Source organism: Lissotriton helveticus, chromosome 6 (assembly GCF_964261635.1).
Source record: "Lissotriton helveticus chromosome 6, aLisHel1.1, whole genome shotgun sequence".
Classification (NCBI taxonomy): Eukaryota; Metazoa; Chordata; class Amphibia; order Caudata; family Salamandridae; genus Lissotriton; species Lissotriton helveticus.
The window spans coordinates 1517464385-1517491690 of NC_136067.1; the positions used below are offsets into that span (position 1 = coordinate 1517464385).

Consider the following 27306-nt stretch of genomic DNA (forward strand, 5'->3'; position numbering starts at 1 on the left):
CCTCTCCTTCCCACCCTCCCCTCTCCTTCCCACTCCCTCCCTCTCCTTCCCTCACCCTCCCTCTTTGCTCCCCTCATCGACACTCCCCTTCGATCCCCCTCCCTCTTTCCCTCCCCTCATCGTCACTCCCCTTCCCTCATCCTCACTCCCCTTCCCTCATCCTCACTCCCCTTCCCCGCTCCCCCTTCCCCCATCCTCACTCCCCTTCCCCCTCACCCTCACTCCCCTTCCCCCCTCACCCACTCCCCTTCCCTCTCTCCCCTTCCCTCACTCCCTCTCTCCCCTTCCGTCTCTCCCTCTCTCCCCTTCCGTCCCTCACTTCCCTTCCCTCACCCTCACTCCCCGTCCCTCGCTCCCCCTTCCCTCACTCCCCTTCCCTCTCTCCTAGTCCCCTTCCTCTCTCCCTACCTCACTCCCCTACCCTGCTCCCCCTCTCCATCTCTCACTCCCCTTCCCTCTCTCCCTCCACTTCCCTCTCTACCTCCCCCACTCCTTCCCTCTCTATCTCCCCCACTCCCCTTCCCTCACTCCCTCCACCGCCCTCACTCCACTCACTTAGTCCCCTTCCCTCACTTCTGCTTCCCTCCCCGCCTCCCTCACTCCGCCTCGCTCTGTCACCCTCCCTCGGTCTGTCTCCCTTTCTGGGTTTCCATTTCTCGATCCTCGGTCTCCCTCTCCCTCTCCCATCTCACGCTGCCTGTGTGTGCCCGGGTTGAGACAGCTACACGGGCACACACACACACACACGGGCACATACACACACACACCTTTAAAAGACCATTTGCATGTTAATGAGGCTTTGTGTCATTTCACCTCTCAACGCCCCTGCATCTCCAAGCGGACTATCGCTGGAATGAATCGCCTGGCCCCCACAGAGCAGCAGAGTGTCTCAGAGTCGCGCTCCGGTTGCAGACACTCTTTAAAAAATGATGTTTTAAAACATGGGTCTGATGTCTGCAAGGTCCACCCACAATCGAAAGCCCACTAGACTTCAGAGTTTTTTAATGGCATTGTTTTGTGGGAGGAACAGTTCCAATGGCATGGGCCTGTGCGGCCCCACCCCAGGACCAATTAGTCAATATGCACCCATAGAGGGTGGATGGGGGTGATCACCTCAATCAAAAGCTCACTAGAAACCAGAAATGTTTGCATGGCAGCATTATTGGGGGGGGAGGCTGGCCCAATGACATGGGTCTGTGCTCCCTTGTCCCAAGCCCAGTTGGTCTTTCTGCCCCCTCTTGGTGGGGCAAGGGGGCAGAAAGTCCACTGGACAGCAGCATTTTGTTCCATGGCACTTTCTGGAGGGGGAGGTGGCCCCAATGGCATGTGCTTTGGCTCTCTCACTGCCCCAACAGAAGAAACACAAGGGATGTTAATGAGGCAATTCATTTTAGGCAGGAGGTCCCAGCAACATGGGCCTGTGCCCACCCCCGCATATGGCCCAATTAGTCTTTCTGTCCCTGTGGGAAAGAAGGGGGTGTGTTCTGGGCCAAAAGCTTACTAGACACTAGGGATGTTTATATGCCAAGTTTTTTTGGGGGGGGAGGGGAGCAGCCCCAACTGCAGGGGCCTGTGGTACTGTCCCAGGCCCTGTTAGTCTTTCTGCCCCACCCCTGGGATGGATGGGCGTGCTAACCCCAAATCTGTTCTCCCGGGGGAAGAAAGCCCAAAAGACACAAGGGTTTTGTAAAGAACAATTGTTTTGTGGGTGTAGCAGCCCCAGGGCATGGGCTTGTAATCCCTTCACCCGATTAGTCTTTCTGCTCTACCAGAAGGTTGGATGGGGGTGTTCACACCCAATCTGCCCCCTCAAGGACAGGAAGGCTAGTAGACACCAGGGATTTGTAAAGAACAATATTTCTTTCTTTCTATGTGGGCGGTTCATAGTGGATGTTTACCCCTAATCTGTCCTCCAGGGGCAGAAAGCCTACCATAGAATGGTAGCTGCATTGTGTTTTCTTAGTGGGAGGGAAGTGACAAACCCAATGGTATAGGTCTGAGTTCACATCCCGCTGGCCCGTACAGCCTTTCTGCCCTAATGGGGGAGGCTGGTAGTGTTTATCTCCAATCTGTCTCCTGTAGGGCACAAAGCCCACTAGAAACCAGGGATATCAATTTTTCTGTAGAAAAATACAATTTGGAGTGTGGATGGACCACCCTGGTGTTGGACCTATCTTCCCTCCCTAAAACCCCAACAGTTTCTGCCCAGCGGGGGCACAGAGAACCCTTATTTCCGTGGCAAGAATGAGGACGTTTTGATTAATCTGGCCGCAATATTGGTATATCAATCAATTATGAATTATAAAATGTGGCTAATCACCCTATAGGATATCCAGGCGCTTTCAGGCCCCAGGTCTTGAGGGTCATTCAAAATTTTAGAAGTGATGTGATGGTCTGGAGGTGCGTGGGGAGGCTGTTCCAGGTTTTTGCTGTGATGTGGGAGAAGAAGCATCCTGCATTTCTGCTTCTGTAGATTCAGGGAGTATGGGCAAGTGAAAGGGAGGCGGAGCGTAGTATTATTGATGGATGGTGAAGTTCAGGAGGTGGTACATGTAGGCGGGTCCTTGGTTGTGTAGAGCCTTGTGTGCGTGGGTCAGCAGCTTAAATTGGCATTTCTTCTGTTAAGGGGAGCCAGTGGAGTTTCCTGAGGTGGGGTGTGATGTGGGTTAGTCGGGAAAGGCTGAGGATGACTCTGGCTGTGGCGTTCTGTATGGTCTGAAATCTCTGTGGAAGTTGTGCAGTGATTCCCAAATAGAGGACATTGCCGTACTCCAGTCGGCTGATGAGGGGGGCTTGCGTCACGGTGCGTCTCACGTGTAGAGGTAGGCACTTGAAGAACTTACGTAGCACGCGCAGAGTAAGGAAGCAGGTGGAGAGGACTGTATTGGTCTGTGATTTCATGGTGAGCTTTAAGTCAATGATAATTCCGACGTTTCCGGCGTGGTTGAATTGAGTGGGTGCGGGTCCACCAGGAGTTGTTCCATGTGTTGCTGCTGTTGTCAAAGATTAGTACTTCCGTCTTGTCTGTGTTCAGCTATAGGCAGTCGTTCTTCATCCATTTGGCGACGTTGGTCATGCATCTGTGGATGTTGGTTCTGGTGGTGGTGGGATCGTTGGTGAGTTAGAAGATGAGCTGGGTGTTATCAGTGTAGGAAATTATGTTGAGACCGTGGGATCTGACGATGTTGGCCAGCGGGGTCATATATGCATTCAAGAGTGTAGGGATGTGCTCTGCGGGACACTGGAGGTGTTCTCCTTGGGGTCAGAGGTGGGAGGTGGATCCTCTGGGTTCTTCCGGTGAGGAAGGGGGTGATCCATCTGAGTGTGTCCCCTTGGAGGCAGATGTAGTGGAGTCTTTCAATCAGTGTGTGGTGAGATTTGTTGTCGAATGCTGCTCAGAGGTTAAGGAGGATCAAAGATGCTGTTTCTCCTCTTTCGAGGAGGGTTTGGATGTCGTCGGCTGCAATCAGGGCAGGTTCAGTGCTGTGATTGCTGCGGAAGCCGGATTTGGAGGCATAGAGTAGCTGTAGCTGGTTCTGCTCCAGCTGTGCCATGAGTTTATTGTTGATGATGTTTTCCCATACCTTTGCTGGGAATGGGAGGAGGGAGACTGGACGGTAGTTTTTGAGTTTGCTGGGGTCAGCGGAGGGTTTTTGAAGTAGTGATCAGACTTTGGTGTGTTTCCAGGTGTCGGGGATTGGTGCAGTGGTGATAGAAGTGGTGAGTTCCCGGACGATCTTTTGGTTTCAGAGGTTGAAGATTTGATGTGGGCATGGGTCTGTGGGAGCTCCAGAGTGTATGGATTTCATGGTGGAGGTGGTGTCCTGGGTGCAGAGGATGTTCCAGGTGGTCAGTGTGTGGTTTGTCGGTTACATTGGTGGCATATCTGTTGAAAAAGTCCATTGGTGTGGGTTGGGGTGCTAAGTTTCTGTATATGGTTGCAATCTTGTCATGGAAGTGGGCGAGGTTGTCATACAACTCCTGTGAGGATGTTGAAAAGTTCCTTGATGTTGTTGGTGCTGGTTTTGATGCATGCGGCAAACGCTGTCTTCTTAGTGGCCCTCAGCAGGCGGTGGTAGAGGTGGAGAGAAGTCCTGAAGGCTGCCCTGCCAAAGTGTCCTTGCCGGTGCGCTATCTCCTCTCCAACTGTTAGTTGTCTCGTGTTGCTGTTCTGAGTTCTTGGGAGTACCAGCCAGCCTTTTTGGAGGATTTTCTCTGGATGTTGCTCTTGATGGGGATAATGCTGTCTGCGCAGTTTGTGATCAGGCATTGAAGTTTTTCACTCCCTTGTTTGAGGTTGGTGGCGGTAGCAGGGTGGGAGGTGTTGAGGGCGTTTGCCCAGCTGGTCCGGTGGGGGGCGTTGATCATGTTGGGGTAGCGGTGTGGGGGCTGGAGATGCTGAAGTGGATGATGGAGTGATCGGTCCATGTGAGTTCTGTGACATGTGGCATATGGACCAGAAGAGTAGAAATTAATCTAAAGTTCCTCCTGCTCGCCATGGTGAATGGTTGTACTTTTCAGGATTATGCTCTGCCCTCCTAAGGAAACCAAATAAACCCAGACATATTGAAAAGTAGACACCCAGTGGCCTCCAGGGTGGTGTGCCTTGTATGGATCCCTGTAGGTTTTCCTACACGCGATGCCCAGCAAACATCACACTTTGCCTAAAATCAAATATTCTCCTCACATTTCAGTGAAGGAATGTTCCAGAAACTGGAAAAACAAAATGTTCCTTCCACCCAGCTATCCTCCATTTGTTTTGATCAAAACAGTACACCACTTCTGTGGCTGGGCCTACCACCCTCAACAGAAAAGCCTGCAAAACAGAACATGGAGAAATCAGCAATAGGGGTAGTGGCAGAATTTGGGCCCAGGCTGTGCAACCACCAAAGGAAACCTACATAGCCCAAACATTTCTGAAAACTAGACACCCAGGGGAGTCCATGGGGGTGCCTTGTGTTGGTCCCATGAAGTATTCAAACTCACAATGCCCTGCAAACATTGGCTAAAATTGCACATTTTCCGTGCATTTCTGTGACGTAAACGTCCCGAATCTGAAGGGACCCACACAATTCCTACCAGCCAATGTTCCCCCACTTGTCCTAATAAAAACACTATCCCACTTATGTGGCTGGGCCTAGTGTCTGCGAAACATATGGATAAAACCAGGGTAAATGGGAGTCCTAACAGTAGTTTTCAGAAATGTGCAGGTTTGGTAGGTTTCACTAGTTGTCGGCTGAGCTAGGGCCCAAAATCCACAGCTAAACAAATTGCAAAAAAGTGTTGGTTCTCAGTGGAAAAAAGTTGACGTGTCCATGTAGCGTTTAAGTCTTTTCCTGTTGGGGGAGCTAGGCCCACACACACACACACACACACACACACGTGAGGTACCATTTTAATTGGGAGACATGAGGGAACGCTAGTTGGTAGGAAAGTTGTGGCTCCTCACACATTCCAGAACTTTGAATGTGCATTTTAAACCAATGTTTGAGGTTTACAAGGGCTTCTGGCCAAAATAAAACCTGGTAAAGGCCACACAAGTCACACCTCCATGGGCTTCCCTGGATGTGTAGTTTCAGAAATGTGCAGGAATTGTAGGTTTCCCTAGACGCAGGCTCGGCTTGGGCCAAAAATCCACAGCCACCCACATTGCAAAGAAATGCTCAGTTTTCAGTGAAAAAATGTGATGTGTCTATGTTGCTTTTTGGGCCCTTTTGTGTTGCGGGGGGAGGGGTAGGCCTACTCACACAAAGAGATCCCATTTTTATTAGGAGACATGTGGTAAGACAGAATCGAACAGCATTTGTTCTTAATGCAAGCCACTGTGTAATAAAGAATACATTTTGCAAAATGCCCTCTGAATCACGATGGTGTGGATACAAATTCAGAGATGTACAAATAACCACTACTCCTAAATCTACCATCTAGTGTACATTTAAAAATTATAGGTTTCCTTCATATCTATTTTTCACTATTTATATTTGAATTGGTCTGTACTCAGTACACAGTAAAAACCATTGTAAGATTTAACCCAGTTGCGGGCTCTGTGTATCTCCGTTTCTTGGAGAACCTACAAACACTATATAGCCCTGCAACCAGACGTTTCTGGTGGACGGACCGGTGTGTTACTTTTGTAAATCGCCCATTGTGGCAAGAAGTTATAGATGCAAAAGTCACACATGACTGTCTTTTCCTACTAATTATTTCTACAATTTGGGCCTGATTTAGATCTTGGCAGACGAGTTACTCCGTCAAAACGGTGATAGATATCCCGTACGTCAAAATATAAATTCTATAGGATATAATGGGATTTATATTTCGATAGACGGGATATAAGTCACAGTTGTGACGCAGTAACCCGTTCGCCAAGATCTTAATCAGGCCTTTAGTTTCTTTAAGAAAAGCTGGAAGGATCTACACAAATGGCCGCTTGGCGAAATCAGAATTATGTTTACTTTTCAGAAATGCATAGCTTTCTGGCATCGCCCATTGATTTTACACCTATTTCCAACACAAACGGGAAGTAGGTTGAAAGCACAGAAATTCAGAAAAATGGTCTACCTCATAGAAAAATGCCAACACTGTGGTAAGAAATGTTTTTTATTTTATTTAGCTCTCCATATTCCTGAAAGCTGGGACAATGGTGATTTTACGACAGCAACCCTTTAATTTATAAAATTTTTAGGAAAGAGACCAGACAATAATATTTTCCCCAGAAAATCTAAACTTTACCTATATTTCAGCATTTTTCCGGTCCCCTCCATGGGAATGCTAAAACCCTGTGTACCTTTAGAATTCCCATGGTGTTGGGAAAAAATTATGCAAATTCTGCGTGGATACATTGTGTGGGGAAAAAAGATAAGGAGGCGTAAGTGCAAAGTTGCCCAAATAGCAGATAAGGGTTCAGCACAGGGGATGGAAAAGCTTCGGAAGTTAAGGGATTAAGCATTTTACTTACGATCGTGTTTCGGGAACCTAGAATGGTTTCTAATTTGAGGAAGACCTCTTTGGCTGTGTAGATTTGTATGAATACTGGCTGTCTTTTTAGTCTCGTAAGAAGTGACTAACGTTTCTCCATCAGTCAACACTACCTCGATACATCTATTTAGATGCGTATTGTGTATGTCCTGACACAAGGGTTTTTTTCCACAACAGTATGTATTGGTCAAAGATTGGCAGTTTCCCAAGCACATTGTTATTCACCAATTATAGATAAGTAATTCCTGGCAGAAGGATTTGACTGGGACACCATTCAGATCTAGAGTAAGGTCAACTAAAATGGACATGAAAAACAGGCGAACTGCAAAGTCTAATCTTGGGGCATATGGTTCCTTAGCACTTGGCTATAACCAAAAAAGATACTTCCGACCTCTTTCTGCACTACTGCAACTTGGAATGATGTTGCTACAGTTGTAACGTGACCACATAAAGTTAATTGTTTGTAATAAGTAATTTCTGTGGTTTCCTGTAATGTACCTTTGACTAAGCACCAAAAACAAAAAAAAGGACCTGAAAAGAAATGAAAATAGTGATCAATAGATAGTTTATATGGTAACCAAGTACTACTTTGATCAAGTAAAACAAGTGCTTCATGACAGAATAAGTGGTAAATGTCCCATAACATTTACATAAGGTGGCGGTCAGTTCAGGAATATCAGCTTTTTCACATTTCGCTGAATCTTGAGACTCAATGAAAAACATGCCTGGCTTTGCTACACATAGAAGAAAAATGTCTGAGTATGCAATCAGCTTATAACTCACCTCGGAACCCTTGCCAACCCTTGCCAATTTGAAGTTTGGTAACTGTAACAGTGCAGTGGACAGGAAAATTCCCTGTGCTGCATCAGTTTCATTGCAAAAATGCTGAGATATTCCCTTTTAGAATATATGCAATAGAAATATAGACCAGACCAGATATCTGCCAAGTTAAAAAGAAAGTTTTAAAATCCTCATGCCATCAATTCACACAGTCAAAAACTTGACATTCACAGACAGAGCTACAGTGGGAATAGCAAGATATCATGCTTGATCGACCATCATGGATTATTCTGCATTAAAGAGAATACTGCTATTGCACCGAAATGTTGAATTTTTAAAAATAAATCTGGTTCTGCAATCCAAGCTGAAAAATCTGAATATTTTCAAGACCCACACATTGTCCATTTTTTTCTACAAGTTTCCATTTGCACTACGGTCACATGGATCCATACTCTCTCCTCTTCATTAAACTGCAACCTCCTTCGCTCCTCTGTTCTCCTCCCAGCTCTTGTTTTGATCATTTCTACTTATTTATTGCTAAGGTAAAGGTTACTAAAGAATAGTCTCCTTTTCATTACCCGATCGATTTCCCTTGTGTTATCCACCACCTTGGCCATCCCCACAATGCTGTTCTCTGGAATTATACCTTCCACCCATTTACTCATACATCATTTTCCTACACTCGACATTTGCCCCAGTGAGCACCAATCTGGCCTTTTCTCTTTACTTTTGTTTTGTTGCAGTTGTCCTGTCTGAACTCGAGACAGCTATCTGCACATGGTCTTGCAATAGGAGGTAAAAATAAAAAAAAGACTACTGCAACCCCAAGTTTTTTATTTACATGTTTCACCATTTAAATTATTTTGCCACAACTATCATTTCCTTTTATTTTATTTACATTCTAGGAAAGATTCAGTGCAGGTTAAATCACATATTCTTCAGGCCCTAATCAATTTTGGGTATTAAAATAAAGCATTAAAATAAACTACATTCAAGTGCTTTAACCTGTTTACATTACTTAACTAAAGTATGATAGCTTAAATCTGCCAACAAGCATAAGGCCCAAGAGACACAACCATAACTACTGCTTACATAGTGGAGGGTCATTCATATTTTTCACAATTGGTGAATGAGCGTTAAATAGTATGTGGCTATCTCAGAATTTTTTTTTATAAGGTATTCCTTCATTAGATTATGGTACACTCTGGCTTAATTTAGTAATATATGCATTTCCTAACTTTTTCTAAAATTGCAGGAGAGCTTTCCACATTAGAAGTATGCGTTTAACTGACAGAATTAATACCAGGAGTAGTTCTAATGAAGTAGACTTCATCGGAAAGAGTCTTCCTGGTGCATTTTAGTTTTTTTGAGCGTGAAGTAAAATCTTGCTAATCAGAATTGGGAATAAATTGCAAGTTTATTTCTGGGCAGGGTTGCAGTGCTTCCAGATTCCTTCTCAGAAACTTAAGACACATGTTTAATGTTTTAGCTTTGTCAGATAACATTTACATGTATCTTAGGTTTACCTTTGTCTAACTGTTCATAGTCTTGTGAGTTGATCGGTGGACCACTTCTATTCTCCTGACCACGAGGTTGGCTAAGCCATGGAAACGTCCTGCAGATGAAGTGTCTGGCAAGTTTCTATTACTAATATCAGTCATTTTATTACCTTCCTTAAAAATCTTTAACAATACATTCCTAAACCGCTCATATTCAAATTGTTCAATAATGCTGGCATCTAGGTTATAACTCATATTTAAGCTTTGATCAAGTTTGTCATTGGTGGTGACATGACCTAAATAAGTAGTTGCATTATAGAGGCGTGTATCAGACATTTGTCCATAATTTGCTTTAGGCTAATGCACGGATCAATTCTTCATCTGCCAGTGTCTTTCCCAGGTCAAGAACCAAAGGAATTTGGCTGAATAGGTCACCAACTTGGAGTCGGTACAGAAAGCGCTCACTAAGCAGTCCCAGAAAATTAATTACAGAAGGAAAGAACTATAGCATTCAGAAAAGCTTTGATGCCTGCAATTTGTAGACAGCAGGGTCAGGACAATGCAAGAACCCATGGTCAGACAAAGGACTCCAAGGGTGGAAGGTTACATTCTGGAATGTATGTTCCCCATAACAGTCTGAATACAACAACTTTGGTAACACTGCCTAGACCAATTTCAGGATCTTCATAATATGTTGTTACAATGGGCCGTCAGGTGGCACAGCATTCTGCTACAAACCATTTGTGAAATCTGAGGGAAGACGGCGACACATTTTAAATTGGAGACAACGCTTGTGTACTAGGTTGACAAAGGAATCCTGCAGCAGAAGTAGTATGGAAGTAGCAAAGAACACCACAATGACAGAATGTATAGCCCTTCCAGTGAAAGCTTTTATAGGGCCGCAGGAGAAAAATGCCAAAACCGAAGCCTAGTGAGATCCAAGTAGGACAAAGTTCAAGGAATGAGATTTCAAAGAAAGATGCTCTGTGGGCAAATTCCAGTAAGGGAAACATTCAAGAGCAAAAGACAAAGGTGACACAAAAGAAGCAGAGTTTACCTTGCATTAGGAAATGGGAAAGGCCGTGCATGTCGTAGTAAAATTAGGCAAATGTATGAATGGTGATCCACCAGGTTGAGAAGAGTGTAACAAATGTGAACCATTTCTTCAGACAGCAGCAAAATAGAACTATCCCTTCACCGAAGTGGCTGCAAGGGCTGGGGCTGAGAAAGAGAGCTCAAAATACAGCAATGAAGTGACATTGAACGCTGTCAAATGTTGCTGATTTAGCATCACGACGCAGGTAAACAGTGAAGATAGAAACCAGAGACCGGAGGACTAGGAGAATACGTATATTCACTACACTAGAGCAGATAGGGATACTGTTCTACAAATTATCCATGGGTGGCATGACCCAAGTTGAGTTCTGGCACTGTTTCAAAGACCTGTAACATGCTTGAAGGTGTCACATCAGTACTATGTTATGTTATGTTATGTTATAAAGGTATTTGTAACGCGCACTGCTACTCAAGAGTGTCCTGGCGCGTGGGGAAACAATAACATGGGAGGCAGTAAGGGCTAGATGGATAGATTAAACAGATGCGTTTTTAGCCGCTTTTTGAAGGTGGACAGTTCCTTAATGTGCCGAAGATCTTCTGGGAGAGCATTCCATAGAGTGGCAGCCTTGACCGTAAAGGACTGCCCCCCAAGACGTGCTCTCTGAAATCTGGGGATCACCAGCCGTCTTTGCAGAGCTGAGCGCAGTGGTCGGCTGGGAGTATAGAAGGCAAACCTGGAACTGATATAAGCAGGGCCCAAGCTGTGTAGTGCCTTGTGTGTCATGGTCCGTGCTTTAAACTGCACACGCTGAGCAACGGGCAGCCAGTGCAGGTTGCTCAGCTGCTTGCGAACGCTTAGGTACCTCGGAATGTTAAATAGAAGCCTAACTGCAGCATTCTGAATGACCTGCAGCTTTCCCAGGAGGTACCCTGGGATGCCGAGGTACAGGGCGTTGGCATAATCCAAGCGAGACAATATAAGCGCCCTGGCCACCGTCTCCCTAGCAGAGCGGGGAAGTCGACGATTTGTATTCCATCATTGTTTGGATCACAAGGAATACTAATTATTGTCACCAACACCATCTAAAGAGGACCCACTTGCAAAGTTCTTAGCGTTAAAATAATTGTCATGCTGAGGAGAGGCAGAGCGAGCTTTATACTAGGTGGCCATCTTTTGCTGGGCGCAGTGTTGCCCTACTGAGTGGCTTTTACTCAGTTAAATATATGATCTGTGGGAGTGATAACTGTGGGGGGAAAAGTTATGTCTTGTGCTCTCACCCCACTGAACTTTACCTACAAAAACAAACCTTTATAACTATAAAAGGAACTCAAATTAAGACACAAAAACATAACTGGCTTTCCCATCCATAAATAATATTGGGAGGTAGCATACTCCATCTAATTAACTCCCATTAAACTACAGGAGCCAACTACCAAAGCTTCAAGTTTGGGCACAATTTGTGAAACATCCTTCCCAATGTGCTAAAGTTTGATTGAATAAATTCCCTATGGCAGAACATGGAACTTGCAATTCAACCTCAATCCCATGAAGAACATAACCCTCCTATTTCTTGAGGCTCTGCAGTCAAGCAGTTCTCAGTCCGGGTGCTTATGACAGTAAGTGTTTTTTAAAGTCGAAATGCATGCTCACCTCTTCAGTTATGTGGTCCCACCTTTCATGACCAGGGAGTGCCCACTGAGAGAAGGCTACTACTGGCTGCAGGGGTTTGTTGACAGAATGCAGTACTCCATTACATTTTGGATCCTCACCATTTACATACATCGCTGATGAACAGTTAACAGGCCAACTGCCGACTGTATACGTTGACTAAAAAGAAAGAAAAGGATGTCAAGCAGAAAGAAATGAAAAAGGTAATGCAGTGAATGTAAAGTAATATTAAATAGGAAAGGCAAACAATATTCTACCTACACTTCTTTTGTATGTCTAGTAGATACACCCAATAGGACAAATAGGGAAGAACAAGCACATGTGTGACCAGCCCTATGCCAAGAAACTACTGCATGCAGGGGCTTTTTTGTTCTTTCTTTTCTTTCCGTTATCTACATCCAGCAAGATGCAAGGCATAATTTGCCTCAAGTAAAGGTAATGCCAATGAATTGCATAAAAAGATTAACTAAGGATGCAGAAGTTACTCAGGTAAGACATTCTTGCTCTCAGATCTTCATTTGCATGACAAAAAATTCCCACGCATCAAAACACATTGGGGGAAATTAGTCCCTGGTATTCAGCCAAATGTGTTCTATAGAATTGTGGTGGCCAAATAGCATTGATGTATAGCAGCACTGATATAGTTGTGGCTCTTACAGAATGGAACTATTTAAGATGCGGAGAGGGAAGTTCAAAAACAGAGTACTATTCCTGTATGCAGAATACCATCTAAACGAAAGGGGATTCCTTAATCCTGGTCTTTTCTGAAATAGGGTCACAATAAGTAACAAAAGACTTTATAATAATTGAACAAGGAAGCCCTGGCCGCCCAAACGGAGACGCTCAGGTGCTTCAATTTTAGGCAATATAGGGATGGACAGGACGCAAGACGAGAGAGACAAGTCGGGGTCCCGGCTAGCCTGGCTGACCAATCCGACTAAACGGGGAACTCCTATAATGGCGCTGGAGATGGAGGGAGAGAACATAATCTACTCCCAGGATGGGATTAATGCGCACTTCGCCGAATTCCTACTCATCCCTATTTAAAAGCATCACGCTACATGACTCCGCGGAGCTCCGGGCCTACCTTGGCGATATAAATTTGCCAAGGTTGGAGGACATAGAAGTGGAGGAACTTGGAGGGCAAATAAAGCCTCAGGAGATAAAAAGCGACAGCAGAACCATGGCCAGGAACAAAACTCCTGGAACGGACAGCTTCACGGCAGAGGGTTACGCCGCCTACTCGGAGGAACTAACACCCAAACTGGTAGATCTCTATACTGCAGCTAAGGAAATGGAGAGCTTGAGAACTACCACTTGCGAAGTGCTTATAATACCCATTCTGAAACCCGGGAAACCTTCAACAGGCCGAACAGCGTAGAGACCACTAACCATCTTAAACAGAGATTATAAAATACTATACTAGGTTTATTCCAGGGCATAACACAGCCATCAACATCAGGAGACTCTTGGCAATACTAGAACCTGGAGCACAACACCCACCGAATGATGTTGTATTCGCTGTTGACTTAGAAAAGGCATTCGACAGGCTGGAATGGAACTACCTTTATGAGGTGATGCTCCATGTGGGCATAGGTCATGGCTTCCTCGCCTGGACAAGACTACTATATACTAAAGTGACTGCGAGGGTCCGAACAGGGAGGATTGTCTCTGAGAGACACCCAGAGGGCAGCACGAGGCAGGGATGTCCATTGTTCCTGTTAATCTGCGCACTGGCCATGGAGCCACTGGCTGGTCGAGCGCAGCAGGGACAGGAATATCAAGGGCTTGCTGTGCGGGGACATTTGAATCGCATAGCATTATATGCGGATGACCTCCTGCGCTTCCTTCGAGACACAGCGGGGAATCTGCAGGGGCTCATTCTATGCTTGACCGCGTCGGGCTCCTATCTGGGCTAAAGGTGAACTGGCGGAAGTCCAAGCTTTTCCCGATAGTGCCACATGGGGTCCCACCAGAGCGACTAGGAAGACAGCACGGGGAACCTCAATACCTGACGTACCTGGGGGTCAACATCTATCATGATTGCCAAGATCTCCCGGAAGGTAACAGAGTGGGCCATCCGGTCTCTCAGATCTCACATGGATTTCTTGAAGACCCACTCGCTGTCGGTGGCGGGCCGGATAGTTCTCTAAAAATGATAGCCCTGCCTAACCTTTTATATTTTTGCAACACACTCCTGGTTTGAATACCGCAAGCGACATTTAAGGACCTTGACTCCCTGATGGTCGCTTTCAAATGAGGACCTGCCCGCAGACTAGTAGCTCTGGCAAAAATGCAATGTTCTAAGACAGCTATGGGGTTGGAAGTACATGACTTTGAGATGTATTACATAGCGGTGCAAGTACAGTAGCTACTGCAGTGGGTGGCAAACAGAAAAGACCTGAACAGGCATTAAAGCACATGGGCATCTCCCCTTGCAGATCTCAATACGGTGTGCGGCGCAGGACAACCGGTAATACCCAAGAATTCCGAGTGCTTAACAGATGATGGAATCGTTGCTTACAAAAACTGCATAACAAGGTACCAAATTCCTCAGACATACCCCTCACTATGCTTAGAGAGCTGCCTTATGTCAGAGACTGGGGTGGCCTGGACAAGTGGGTGGAAGCAGGGGCGACCAAGATAGGCGATCTATTCAGAGATTCTCCCATTCGAGGAGTTTGGGGAGGTGTTTGATGTACCAAAGGGACATTTTCTCCTCTACAGGGTGATCACAACTGTGCACCAGAAGCACTGGAATATTGGCTCAACTGTGCCGAATGTGCACCGGAGCCGCCAGTATCCGGCCCTTTCTGTGGACAATGTAAATGCGGTCTCATGTTTGTACAGAGTGGTGCGAGGGGACGTTCAGTGCCTGCTGGAGCGTCTGCGATGAAAGGCAGACTTGGGAGAAACTATAGAGGTTTAGCAATGTGATGGGATCCTTGAAAGAACCCTGAAAGTTCCAGGAACGCAAGATTCCAATTTGCTATCCGCTTCTACTGCTGCGCGTTGCTCCGGGCTTTCTCTGCGGCGCTCCTTTGCCCAGTTCCTCAGAGCCTGCTGCAGTGCGCGAGGGTCCGTGAACAAGTGGGAGTGGCCCTGCCTGTTAACTCTCAGTTTCGCTGGGTAAAGCATAGCATAATCCAGCCCCTGTTCTCTGAGTTGCTTCTTGTAGGGGGCGAAGTGCTTACGTGCCTCTTGTACCCTGGTGGTAAAATCCGGGTATAGTGATATTTCTAAGCCCTCATATTGCAGTGTCTTCTTCTCCCGGGCGAGCCGCAGCGCAGTGTCTCTGTCCCTGTAGTTGAGCAGTTTCGCAATTATCGGGCGTGGCGGCATACCCGGGTGCGGGCGCGGGCCCAGCGAGCGGTGTGCTCTTTCCACTATGAAGACCTGGGAGAAAGCGTCTTCACCCAGCAGAGTCACCAATAGTTTCTCAACAAAGCGTTCCATATTACCCGTCTGTGTTGTCTCGGGAAGGCCCGTGATTCGAAGGTTGCATCGTCGTGAATGTGCCTCCAAGTCCTCGGTCTTGTCCAGCAGCGCCTGCATCGCCTTTTCCACCTTTTTATGGTCAGTGCCCAGTTCCATCTGCGACTCCTCCACCTCCGTAAGCCGTCTCTCCGACATATCGAGCCGCTCCGCATGCTTATCTATCCTCTCCGCCATTCTATCCATCCTGTAAGTCAATGCATCAATTTTGGAGCCTAAGGCGGTCATGCTTGTCTGTAGGCCTTTCTCCATAGCAAGTAGGATCGTTTTTATGTCCGAGGTAGAAGGATCAGCATCGTCTGGGTGCAAGTTCTCAGGCTCTGTGACCGCAGTTTCCTGTGACTTAGACCTCCGCTGACTAAAGGTGAGCTTAGACTGCGTCTTGTCGCCCTTATCCATCTTGGCGGATGGCACAGCTCGGTCAATGTGACGGGGAACGCTCCGGGACCTGTGATTCAGCTTTTCTCCTGTGCGAGGGTCGGGCAAGGCCCCAGGCAGTCTACTCTCCCTGGCCTTGTAGTTTCCGCTGTTCTCGCCGCCCTCCGCCACCTTCCAGCTGTTATGGCGAGCAGTAGCGAATTTTATATCCGTCCGAGGATCCCCTCAGAGGGTGCGGTCACACCACACCCGGCTACTCCAGCAGCGCCGCTATTGGTTCTCGCTCTGTCGGGTTCGGGCCTCGCTATACACTGCAGTATCCGCTGCTCGCCAGGGAGCCGTGAAGAGGGGGGGGGGGTTTCGACCCAGGCCGAGTCCAGCCAATTTTGCCAGTCACAGTGCCGCTGCCTCCGTCTCTGTCCACCACTGCTGCGGAACCGGCCCCTACCTGTCGCAGTAGCCAGAGCAGGGTGTAAGCCCAATGCCCCTCACCACGGTCTTACAGTGGGGCCAAATCACCAGCGGTCTAAATGTCTCTGCCACCAAGCCGACTGTAAGTGTTCAAGGTAGACTTTGCCGCCCACAGGCAGCAGTGCAGCTTCCAGTCCTCTCTACAAGATGCGTGCTGCACTAGTGTCACCCACGTGGCAGCGTTCGTGGTAGCTCACACCCCTCACTCCTTCGCACTCACCAGCGTTAGTCGACCGCACACGGGGTCACTGGTCAGGGCAGTGCAGAGCCTTCAACGGCATGCGGGCCTCACGTGCAGTCCCCCGTCTAGGCACACCCTGCGCTGCTCTATCGCTGAGTTTAGGGTCTATGTCCCCCAAGGCATCGGCCCGAGGCCTCTCCCAACAGCAATCCTGGGCGCCTATGTTTTTGGCTCCACTCAGGGGTTCGCGCTATCCTGCGCTCTTCTCTCGCCGTGTGGTCCGCTGTGTTCCGCACTGTGTGGTAGCTCTCGTGTGCCCTGGAAGTGCGCTGCCGCGCCACGCTGCAGGGCGAGTCTCCGGCATCGGCCCTACGCCACACCCACCACTTACTCCTCTGACAGGGCGTCGCACCGATACACCCCCCCCTGTGGGCGGGGCCTATCGGCCACACGTCGCCGCACGCCCGTCGGCCTTCTGAGGTACTGTGGACCGCGGCTCGTGGCCTAGCCCGCCCGCTCCAAGTCGCACCCTCCTTCAAGCGTTCGGTTGGGCTCCGCAGCGCCAAGCAAGCCATTGCCGGTGCCGCAGCCGTTCGTTAGTGTGGGGATCCGATTTCTATCAGTTTAGTCATCAGTTGGTGCAGGATACTTGAGGATATTAGGAGCCTCTGAGCGGAGCCCTAGGCTTTCGCGGCCATCTCCGTTGCCGGCAAGCTCCGCCCCCTCCTAGGTTCTTTATTAAGAGCATCTCACCCGCACAGCCATGCATTTTCAGACCAGGTTCAACTTGCCAATAGAATGTCACGTCAAATGATTACCAACCTGGAATGCCCAACAACATTCTACAGATAACAATAATGGTTCCCACAGGTGTCTGCAGAACTGTGAGAAAATAGGAAAACAAAAAAGAGGTACCAGTGTAAAAGAGTATGAAATACAGAACACCTTTACATGTGACCAACTGGAGAGAGTAAATGAGAATCTGGGAGATGGTAGGGGCAGGACCTAGCAGGGAAGCACATGCATATAGGCCATGCTTACTTTACAAAATAATTTGTAGATGGCAAAAATATGCCACTGTCTTATCTTAGCATCTTGGACATCCCAGAATCCTGGCTTATGTGGAGTTTCAGTGTACGAGGTGCAATTTCTTTTAAGTCTGGCATAAAGTAGTGTCTCTGTCCTGACTTAAATAAGAGTATTTTTATATAGCTCTTTAAAGCAGACATATATAAAAGAGTTGATGTTCAGATCTCGCCTTAAAAATTCTTTAGCTCGCTCAAAAGACCTATCGAAGGCACTCTTCTTTTTGGAAGAAATTAATTCCAAACGTCAAGGCTCTGCGTGCAGTGTTCTCTCCTTGCCGCACAAAAGCGAGTTTCCTAACCTCAAGACGGCAGGGAAGCCAACAAACAGCCCTACTTTAGACCGCTTTGCATTTTGATCTTTCACAATAAATTCTGCGTCCCTCCCACGGGTATCCGACACCAGGTATTAAGAGTGTAATTCAATAATAAGCCTTAGAAGATATGGTGGGACACCCAGAAAAGAATGCTTTCTCCAGAGCGTTTAACGATAAACTGTCAAACGCTGTGGAAAGGTCAATAAATGCTCCATACATAGACATACCACAGGTAAATAAGTATTTTTCAATGATCGCTTGGAGGACAGCTATATTATCTAGAGTACTATGATTCCTCCTAAAGTCAGCTTGTTCTGGAGGAATGATGTTGTATTCTTGAGCCCACTGTTGTAACTGACAAAGTATACTCCTGGCAAAAGGTTTGCTGGTTGCATCAACCAAAGCGATCTGTCTAAAGCTTGGCTTGCCGGGAAAGATTTAGGAACCTTTTTTTACAATGGTACAATGACGGTGTCCGTCCATGATCAGGTTTCTAAAACAATAACAATATTCAAACAGCGGACCAACAAAAGATCTCCATGCTACATCCTCCTTTTTAATAACTGCAATAGGAACATCATCGGGCCCCATTGCTCCTGATGTTCTAGCATTCTTTAAAAAGTCCACAATATCACCTACTGAAGGAGGACCATATAGTATTAGCATCTATTTGCGTACACAAAGCGCAACAGGATCAACTACTTCAGTATTACTAGAATACAGCTGAGCGATATAACCCACCTATTTTCTGGGATCGGAATTGCATGCGCAGTCACCCTAGAATCACAATATTCAGAAACTAATGCCAATATTTCCTTGAATCCCTAGAGTTCACAACCTCCCTTAAATTGATCCATTTGAGATTGCACTCCTTTCTGTGCTCTTGCACTTTGAATCTACACCTTGCACACTTGAGCCGGTCAATTTCATGCTGTCTTAACAGGGAAAAATCAGAAGTGCTATTTCCTTATCAGGGAAAGCATTTCCTGGTTTAATGCTTTCAACTTATGGGTGCACTTTTTTCAGCTGCCGGGAACCTTCATTCCTAGAGCTGAATTTACATAGCTCCTCCATATGGGATTCATAAAATAATATGAGGTCATCCAATAAAGACTCCTTAAGATTATCGTAAACTCTGTTAATCTGAAACTTAAGGACACAACAACCTTAGATGTCCAAAAGGTGCAACCATTTGACTTATTAGAGATGATCTTGCCCTGGGATGGATTCCCAGCAACTAATTCCTGAAAATTAAAGGCCACATTTTAACGAATTAAGCTGTGATCACTCATATCAGTTGAAGATGCGGTAAGTTTCCCACAAGCCGCAAACATTTGAAAGGATACTATCACAGAATCAAGTAAACTCTGAGTGGAGGTTGACTAAAAGGTATAGGAGGGAGATTTGCCCATTGGACATATTCCACTTAAGATGATCAAATCGTATTTTCCTCGAGTTTCAAGTAATTGAAAGCCACGCTCATCTGTTCTAATATTTCCTTGGAGCAAAATCCCTGGTACCGACCACACTTCCTCAACTTTAGCAAAGGTTGAGGAGGCAGAATTAGAAACCTTTGCACAAAGGTCACCCCTGATTATTACAAGAGGGCAATCTTCTGTAAGACTAATGTCATAGACAAATGCATATTTGCTAATAGGAAGAAAGAAGGACAGTGTCTCACATCTTGGGAATCCAGTTTCAAACAAAGACACACATTTGAGGGAGGAACAAAATCTTCATGCTTCCAATTAACCATGTTCTTACACAAAATTGCAACCACCCCTGCCACACCCCCACCCCTCCAGGTGGGACCCCTTTCAGAATGCCTTGCATTACAGGGAAAAAGCAAAGTAGCCGGCAAATATAAACTCTTTAGATTACCAGGTTTGTTGTACACATACAATTAAAGGATCCAAATGTTATGTTAATTACATTTAATATAGCGCACAACTCTGTGGCCAATTTAACAAGTATCAGTAAGAAGATGAGAAAAGGAATCAGAATATGTAGGCTTTCAACAATTTCCTAAATTTGCAGTAGTTAGCACACGTGCAAATGTGTAGCGGAAGGTTATTCCAATAAAAGGGAGCAAGGTAAGAAAAAACTCTCCCCCCACATCTCATTAAGCGAGTGCGGGGGACACACGTGAGCAGAAGTTTACGTGATCGTAAACTTCTGCTAGGTATGTACGGTTTGATATTTAGTTGAAGATATCCTGGTCCTTTGCATCTTAACACATTATAAGTAGGAGAGCAGAGCTTGAAATGCACCTTTTTTCCCCACGGTCAGCTAGTGCAGCTCCTTTAACATTGAGGCAGAGGAGGTACCAGGAGGGAGGTTGAAGATGAGCCTGGCTGCCGTGTTTTGGACTACCTGTAATTTGGCTACCAGTGTCTCATTTGCTGCTGCCAAATGAACATTGCCATAGTCTAATCTGTTTACTACTAGGGCTTGAACTAATTTTCTTCTGGCGGACGTAGGGAGGTATGGAAATATTCTGAGCAGAAGACGCATGTTCTGATAACATAATCCGGAAGTGGCCAGAATGTGATCTTTCATTGTAAGAGCCTGGTCAATTTTCAGCCCAAGATTCTTAATAGATTGTTTAGGGATGGAGATAGGCCCCTTGTTCGGAAGGCCACTGCTCATCTGACCAGACAGAGAAGGCCTTGCCAAACAGCATGATCTCCGTCTTGTCGTCTGCATTTAGCTGGACACAATTGTCATGCATCCAGTTGGAGATGGCCAGCATACCCAAGGCAAAACGCTTTTTAGTAGCTGCCAGATCGGATTCGAATGTAAACATCAGCTGGGTAAGCCGCATAAGAGATTATCTCAAAGCCAAAAGGCTCTACGATCTTAGCAGGGGGGGGCCACATAGATATTAAACAGAGTGGGGCTCAAACAAGGCCCCTTGGGACACCCTTGTCCAATCGCATTTTGTGAGATGTATATTTGTCCAACGATGACAGTTTATCGGTCTTTCAGAAAATGGAGGAGTCATTTAAGCACAAGGCCTTGTATCCCAATCTCTGGCAGCCTCCCCATCATCTTGACATGGTAGATCGTGTTGAATGCCGCTGAGAGATCTATTAGCACAAACATGGCAGGACTGCCTGCTTCAAGTGCAAGTCACAGAGAGTCATTCACTGTCAGAAGCGCCGTTTCCGTGCTATTACCTGATCGAAAGCGTGATTGTAAAGAAATTCAGTCTTACCTCATTATGTCCAAACCCGACCAGGTCCATGACAGAAATAGCCCCCTATGCTACCTCAATGGTTCAACATTCTTAAATGAGTTGCAAGCACTATTCCAGACTCCCGCTAACCAACTCCACTTAAGGACGTCATCCCTTGAATCTACAACTCACGGATGGGCTAAGGGACTCCCTAAAATTTCGACTACTCGTCCACCCTGCCCCAGTAAGACTTGTATATCTTTAGTATTCCCCTGTTGACAATCATTACTAGGCCCCACTGCAGCAACCATCAATGACTGATTTGCTCTTGATATTTTCAGATTTTCTACTGGGGTTTCTAAATGCTCCACCACAGGAACAACATCAATCCCCCTTTTTAAAAAGAAATCACAATTTTGCACAACTAGGTTTGCATTAGACAATGAGCCAAACATAATTCTAGAATGTGGGGTCGGTGCAGATGAGTGAATAACCAAACTTTTGGCGTCAATAATTTTACCAACATTAGAGCTTCAATCTCCAAAAAAGAATTTAATATAGAATTTCTATTCATTGGTGGAGGGTCATTATAAAACAGCAAAATAAAGTCCAGAGAGGTTGACACAGAGTTCTGCTCTAGGTGCATCCTTTGGGAGTAGCCTATCGTTGGCTCCTGTGCAGACTCTTTAACCCTTGGTACAAAACTTTTTGCCCTAGAATTGAGCAAAATGCAAGTATTACTGACAGGGGCTGTTCTAGCGCATTGTTCTAATCATTTTGAGTACTTAAAATTTGTGTCACTTGATTCCCCGTATTTACCTTTCCCAAAAGGGAGCTATCCTCTTAAGCAACCCAGCAGCATTTAAATGCACCACAGAGCGCTTCTTCCTCCCTATATCAGGTTAGAGTTGAAGAGCCATACTTTCAATTCCCCCACCCACTCCAAATGGAGCATGTGAATAACTTGGTATAGGATTCAGAGAGCCCTGAGGGTGTGGGGAAGCATCAGAAGGGAAAAGCGGAACAGCTGAAGTTGCCCCCACTCTCTTTTCCACCATGGGTTTGCAGTCATTCGAGTAAATCTCATTTGGGAGAACAGTTAAGGCACTACCTCCCAGTGTCAATGTCTACGTCGGCACCACATTAGACCTCTTCATATCATGACTATTGGAGAAGTGCAATTTTTTCATTTTATGTTTAGAAATTACTCTTATCTTTTTAGTTTTACTTTTCTTTATAGCACTCATCTACCTTACCGAAGGAGGCTCTACCTTAGGTTCCCTCTTTGAAGTACTGGGTCAAGGATTCTCGTTTCAATGGAGGTACTAACAACTTTAGCCCCACTTCTGGCTGGGATAGTAATTCAATCTCTTTTCCTCTCTGCACTTTTTTTAATACCTTTTTGAACAGCAGCAACATCTCTACCTTAGCCATGTCCGCGGAAGGGTTCTTACTATTCCTCAAACAACCTACTTAAGCAGAGCTCCTTATTATCAAGTAAACAATAGTTTTTTAAGAGCACCACTTAGAAAATTGGCTTGCCAACTTGGACAAGGGCTTTTTACCCCTCCAGGGGGCCCAGCTGTTACTGGATTCTAAAAACATGAACATTATCATTACCAATACTTGCAACAAATTTAGAGTTAGAACAGCCTAACTTATTTACATTCCACACCTCCAATGAAATTGCTAACAATATTTCTAGTACGTGATTTGACACCGTTTTTTCCAGTAAAGACAATATGGAGAATATCATTTTTCAATGCATAACAAAGAATCTGGAAACACCACCTACTCCTCCATTATCTATATTCAATTCTGTACTTGGCAATAGAAAGTGATTAAGTTCTAATTCAGAGAGGGACCTAGCGTGGCTACTTCCATCGCACTGATCTCCTCCCCTAGCGCAGATGCCCTAATGGCGTCTTCAGCAGCTTAGGAGCCGCACACTCACTCAGCTAAGTCCCTCAGCTGACCACTTTCTACTTCACTTTGATATTTTAAATACAAGCTCTCCACCAGATTCTACTAGTAGTTTATTTGAATTCTGAAAAGAAGGGCACGATGGCTAAAAGCAGGAAGGGCAAAGGCTGGAAGCAGAAAGCCGGGGACAGAGAGCCAAGAGGGGAGTAGACAACGGGCCACAAGTCCACACAAGCCAGAACAATATTATCCAACTCTCCCCCTCCTTGCCACACACCATCATTTCCTTCTTGCTGCTCACTGCTCTCTTCGGCCACAGTCGACTGATAATCGGTATCGCGCCCGTGTTGCGCCCAACCCTGCCTGCTTCCAACTGCCAACAGTCCTGTGTTACTCTCACATCCAATTCCACCTTATTTCAGCCGCCTTGTTGCAATGACTTTGGTAAAATATTTGGTGGCAGAGCTTGTACAGAATGGGGACAAACATGTATTGATATTGCACTCACTCGACTGACTCAAAGGAATTTCCGATGACGCTGCCACATTAAGATGTTGAAAACATGCATAGCATCCTCAAGCTCTATGGTAAAGAGCCAGGACCAGCTACCCGATTTACAGAAAAGATGGGATCTATCAGCTTTTTTAAAATGTTTAAATACACTACAGTAAGAGGACAGGCCACATTCCATTTTTGTATGTAGTTTACCTATTCTCTTATCCTTCTCACACTCCTCTAATGTGGAGAATCTGTCGTACTTCCTCTTCACCAATGTGGTCCAAGTGTATAGGCCTCTCTCTATTTTTTCAGATTAATGGAAACTCTCCGTATCACCTGAGTGGAGAGGGATTTTCAGGGGGATCAGAAGCAAATAAGAATAGCTACTTTTGCTTCTTGTCATCTTGGGTCGGAGGACTTTTTACATTTCCTTCTGAGGATGCCAACCAATCAGAATTATTGTAGTACAATAACGGTATTTATTGGTTAAGTACTATTTACAGAGTTGTTTGAGCTGTGACAACTCCAGGGTTTTACATAGTTAATGACGCCATTATAAAGAATAGGTCTATAAACAGCTTGTCTCCTGCTGCAATGACATGCTCTCAAGTCCTGAAGGACTTTCCAGGAGTTTTAATATGGGGTCTACTGCATAAAAGCCATTTTGTAAATGCTAGTCTCATGTAAAAGCCTCTATTTTGAAAGTGAAGACAGTAGACCCTGGTATTTCTACTGCATCACAAGGGGCCTAATACCTTTTTGAGTACAACTACCATCTAGCACAGAACATGTGATCCTTCAAAGTTCAACTTTCAGCGCAAAAAAAGACATTGGAATAATAGTTTTGCCTTTTTTATGGACGTCAACTAACATGTGCCCACTCTGTGCTTATGCTTACTTCTCACAGTCAATCCGGACTCATTGTGTGCTGTCCCGGCTTCCATATCAGCAGCTTGTTTCTGCTCGTTCCTCTGCTCTCACAGCAATCATCATTTCCCTAGACTGGGTGTCTCTTTCAAGATGTGCCTTCTGAATGAATTGGAAAGGCAGCCATCGATGACTCTGAGGCACATGGCTTCTTCATTGGTGAAATCATAACATTTGCAATGCTTGATGAGCAAGTCAAGTCTCTCTACAAACTCATTCATTATATCACCAGTTTGTTGCAGTGCTTTGTTGAAAATGTATCTTTCGTATTCGGCATTTGGTTGAATTTGGCTTCTAACAATTCTCTCACTTTTTGGTACAATGTTGCATCAGTATGTGAAACTTTCTTTAGCACTTCTTTTATGCCATCTACTGCCAGATTTGTTAGATACTTGATGGTCTTGTTATCTTCCCCCTCAAGAGCATCTACAGTCATCAAATGTTTCACTGTATGCAGCCCATACGGCACCAATGTTTTGTTTCTTTGTAGTTTCAAATGCTGGAAGCGGTTTTAAGAATGCTGCTGCGTTGTATTACGCACCACCTTCATGCGCCATGGCGTCATCATGTGATTCTAAACTTGTTACAATACATAGTGTGAGTCATCAAGTTCTGGAATGGTCAGCCACGTGTAGGTGCATGCGGTGCAATTAATCCCAGTCTGTTCACTTTTCTTTCTCTTATATTTTATTATCACTATTATTACTTTACTTGCGTTGTCTGGATAGTTGCTCCCTTGGCCTGCACGGATACTACAGTGAAGGACGGGTTGGTGCGCCTCTCATGAGTGTGTCGCATATTCTTCGATTGATTCTATCTCTCAGGACACACATGCACATGTTCAGGCCGCTTCTGTAGTTACTGCACGTCCGGAGTAAGGAGCTGCCTCAGGCCACTTCCTAGTCCCTGTATGTTGAGGGCAATGTGCCACGTTTTGCCAAAAACCTCACTGGTGTTAGGGGGTGTTTCTGAACAGGGCCTCCGACTACCTCCAAAGCAGTGTATGGACTGGACAGAGCTTTCACTCCACATGTGCCGGTCGCAGGCTGCGCTATATCGATTCTGGCTCACGCGGCACACACAAGCAGCTTGCAGTACTATTGCAAACTGTCAGAGAGAGCAGTCTTGTTCTTTACGAGCGTGTACCCCCTAGTCACCAATGGAGCTGCTTCCCCAGCCTGGTAGCATGCAATACAGATTACGCTACATATTGGAGCTTGCTTCATTTGAGCATAACTTTATTCTCCAATATTCATTCACCAAGTGACTGTAGGAGAGTAGGGTCTGCTATCCTATGGTCACCCCAAATTTTTGATTTTTGCTTCACTGGTTTATGACTTAATGTGGCTGTGGGCCTGCTAATCAGACCCACAGCCTGCTGTTCTCTCTCTAAATTGTTACCCATGTACTTTAGGTGCATAACGAAATTGGAACTGGTTCACCTTATTGGCCCCTGTAACAGTGTACCCAGGTACCCAGGCCATAGGTGCTTCCAAGGCCTACCAGGGGCTGCAGCATGTATTGTGCCACCCCTGGCCTGGCCTCCATATTTGACACAACTGGCTGATCACTCAGCTGGGGTAAGTCGGTGTAACCACCCCTTACTTAGGTGTAGTATGCCTATACCTAACCTAAAATGGACACATATGTTCATATCAGCCACTCCTAGGGAAGGCCTCATCAATCCTGGAGGCAGAGTGCTTGGAAATATGTGAGATGGTGCTCTGGCATGAGCTGAGCCTGTCTGCAGCTTTCGAAACCATGTCCTTTAGCTGTTTCATGATATTGCCATACCATATACTCTTAAGTGCATTATGAACCTCGCGGTTAAATGCTATCTTAGGTGTGGCTTTATCAAAACATCTCGAGTAAGGTGTCATACGAATTGGAATACTACCCCCTCGCCAGTTCTGGCGACGGGGGTAGCATTCCACCCTTCTAGAGGGACACGACATGTACCTAGCCTGAACCCCGGTTAAAGTTAAACAGAGCCTTAGCATCCCAAAATGGATGCTGCCACCACAGACACAAGTCTGACCTCCTGCTGCTGGGAGTCCTTCCAGCGAGGGCAGCTTGGACAAAGGGTTTCCTGCCTGGGGAGGTGCTAGCACCACTCCAGACAGGATTTTGTGTATTGGGTAGGACAGGGCTGAATAGAATCAGACATGCCTGGGGCACACAAGGTGTCCCTGTGCATAGGCCAGTTCAAACCGGTGCTGGGGCTTTCCAGCCCCAGTCCTGGCGCGAAACTGGACAAAGGAAAGGGGGTGTAACCACCCCCCTTCCTGGTTCCACCCAGAGGAGGGACCTAGTAGGTGATCCGGCCCCCCAGATTCGAATAAGAGTGGGAGCTGTGTCCTGAGACTTCAGATCATCCTGAATCAACTTGAAATACAGAAGAAGACTGGACTTCGACATTCTGCTGCACAGAAGACGGAAGAGAATCTCCCTTGTGGCCAAGGAGTGACCACCCTGTGAACACAGGCACCAACCAGCAACTCGACATCTGCTTTGCCGCCGCCTCCCGCCGGAGCCCGAGCCCAGAGCCTGACAAGACCCAGACTTCTCACAGCCCGATCCACAGTCCCTGCAAAGAAGGGACCCGTGGAGGCACCGAGAGACGTGGGACCGGACCTCTTGGAAGACCCCCGAAACTCTGACTGCGCAGCATCAGAGGCACCCTCGACGCTGTGCTTTGGGGTTTGAGAAGCCCCAACATCGAGCAGCCCTTGCACCGAAGATCAGCCCCCCAGCATCTCCACGATCTGCGTGGGGCCCTTTTGCACTGTGCCACTCGACGCGCCATCCCGGCCACTTGCCACGTGGCTAGCGGCCATCTTGGCGACAAAACCTTCAATTTACACTGCGGGT

The 27306-nt window shown here is 46.3% G+C and overlaps 1 protein-coding gene across 1 annotated transcript in view; it reads right to left on the minus strand.

Moving 5' to 3' along the window:
• VRK2 (VRK serine/threonine kinase 2) overlaps positions 1-27306 on the minus strand; it is a 424890-nt gene that overhangs the window by 50398 nt on the left and 347186 nt on the right. The window contains 1 exon segment of the mRNA XM_078649306.1: positions 11965-12141. Within this exon segment, the coding sequence (XP_078505432.1) occupies positions 11965-12141 (177 nt within the window).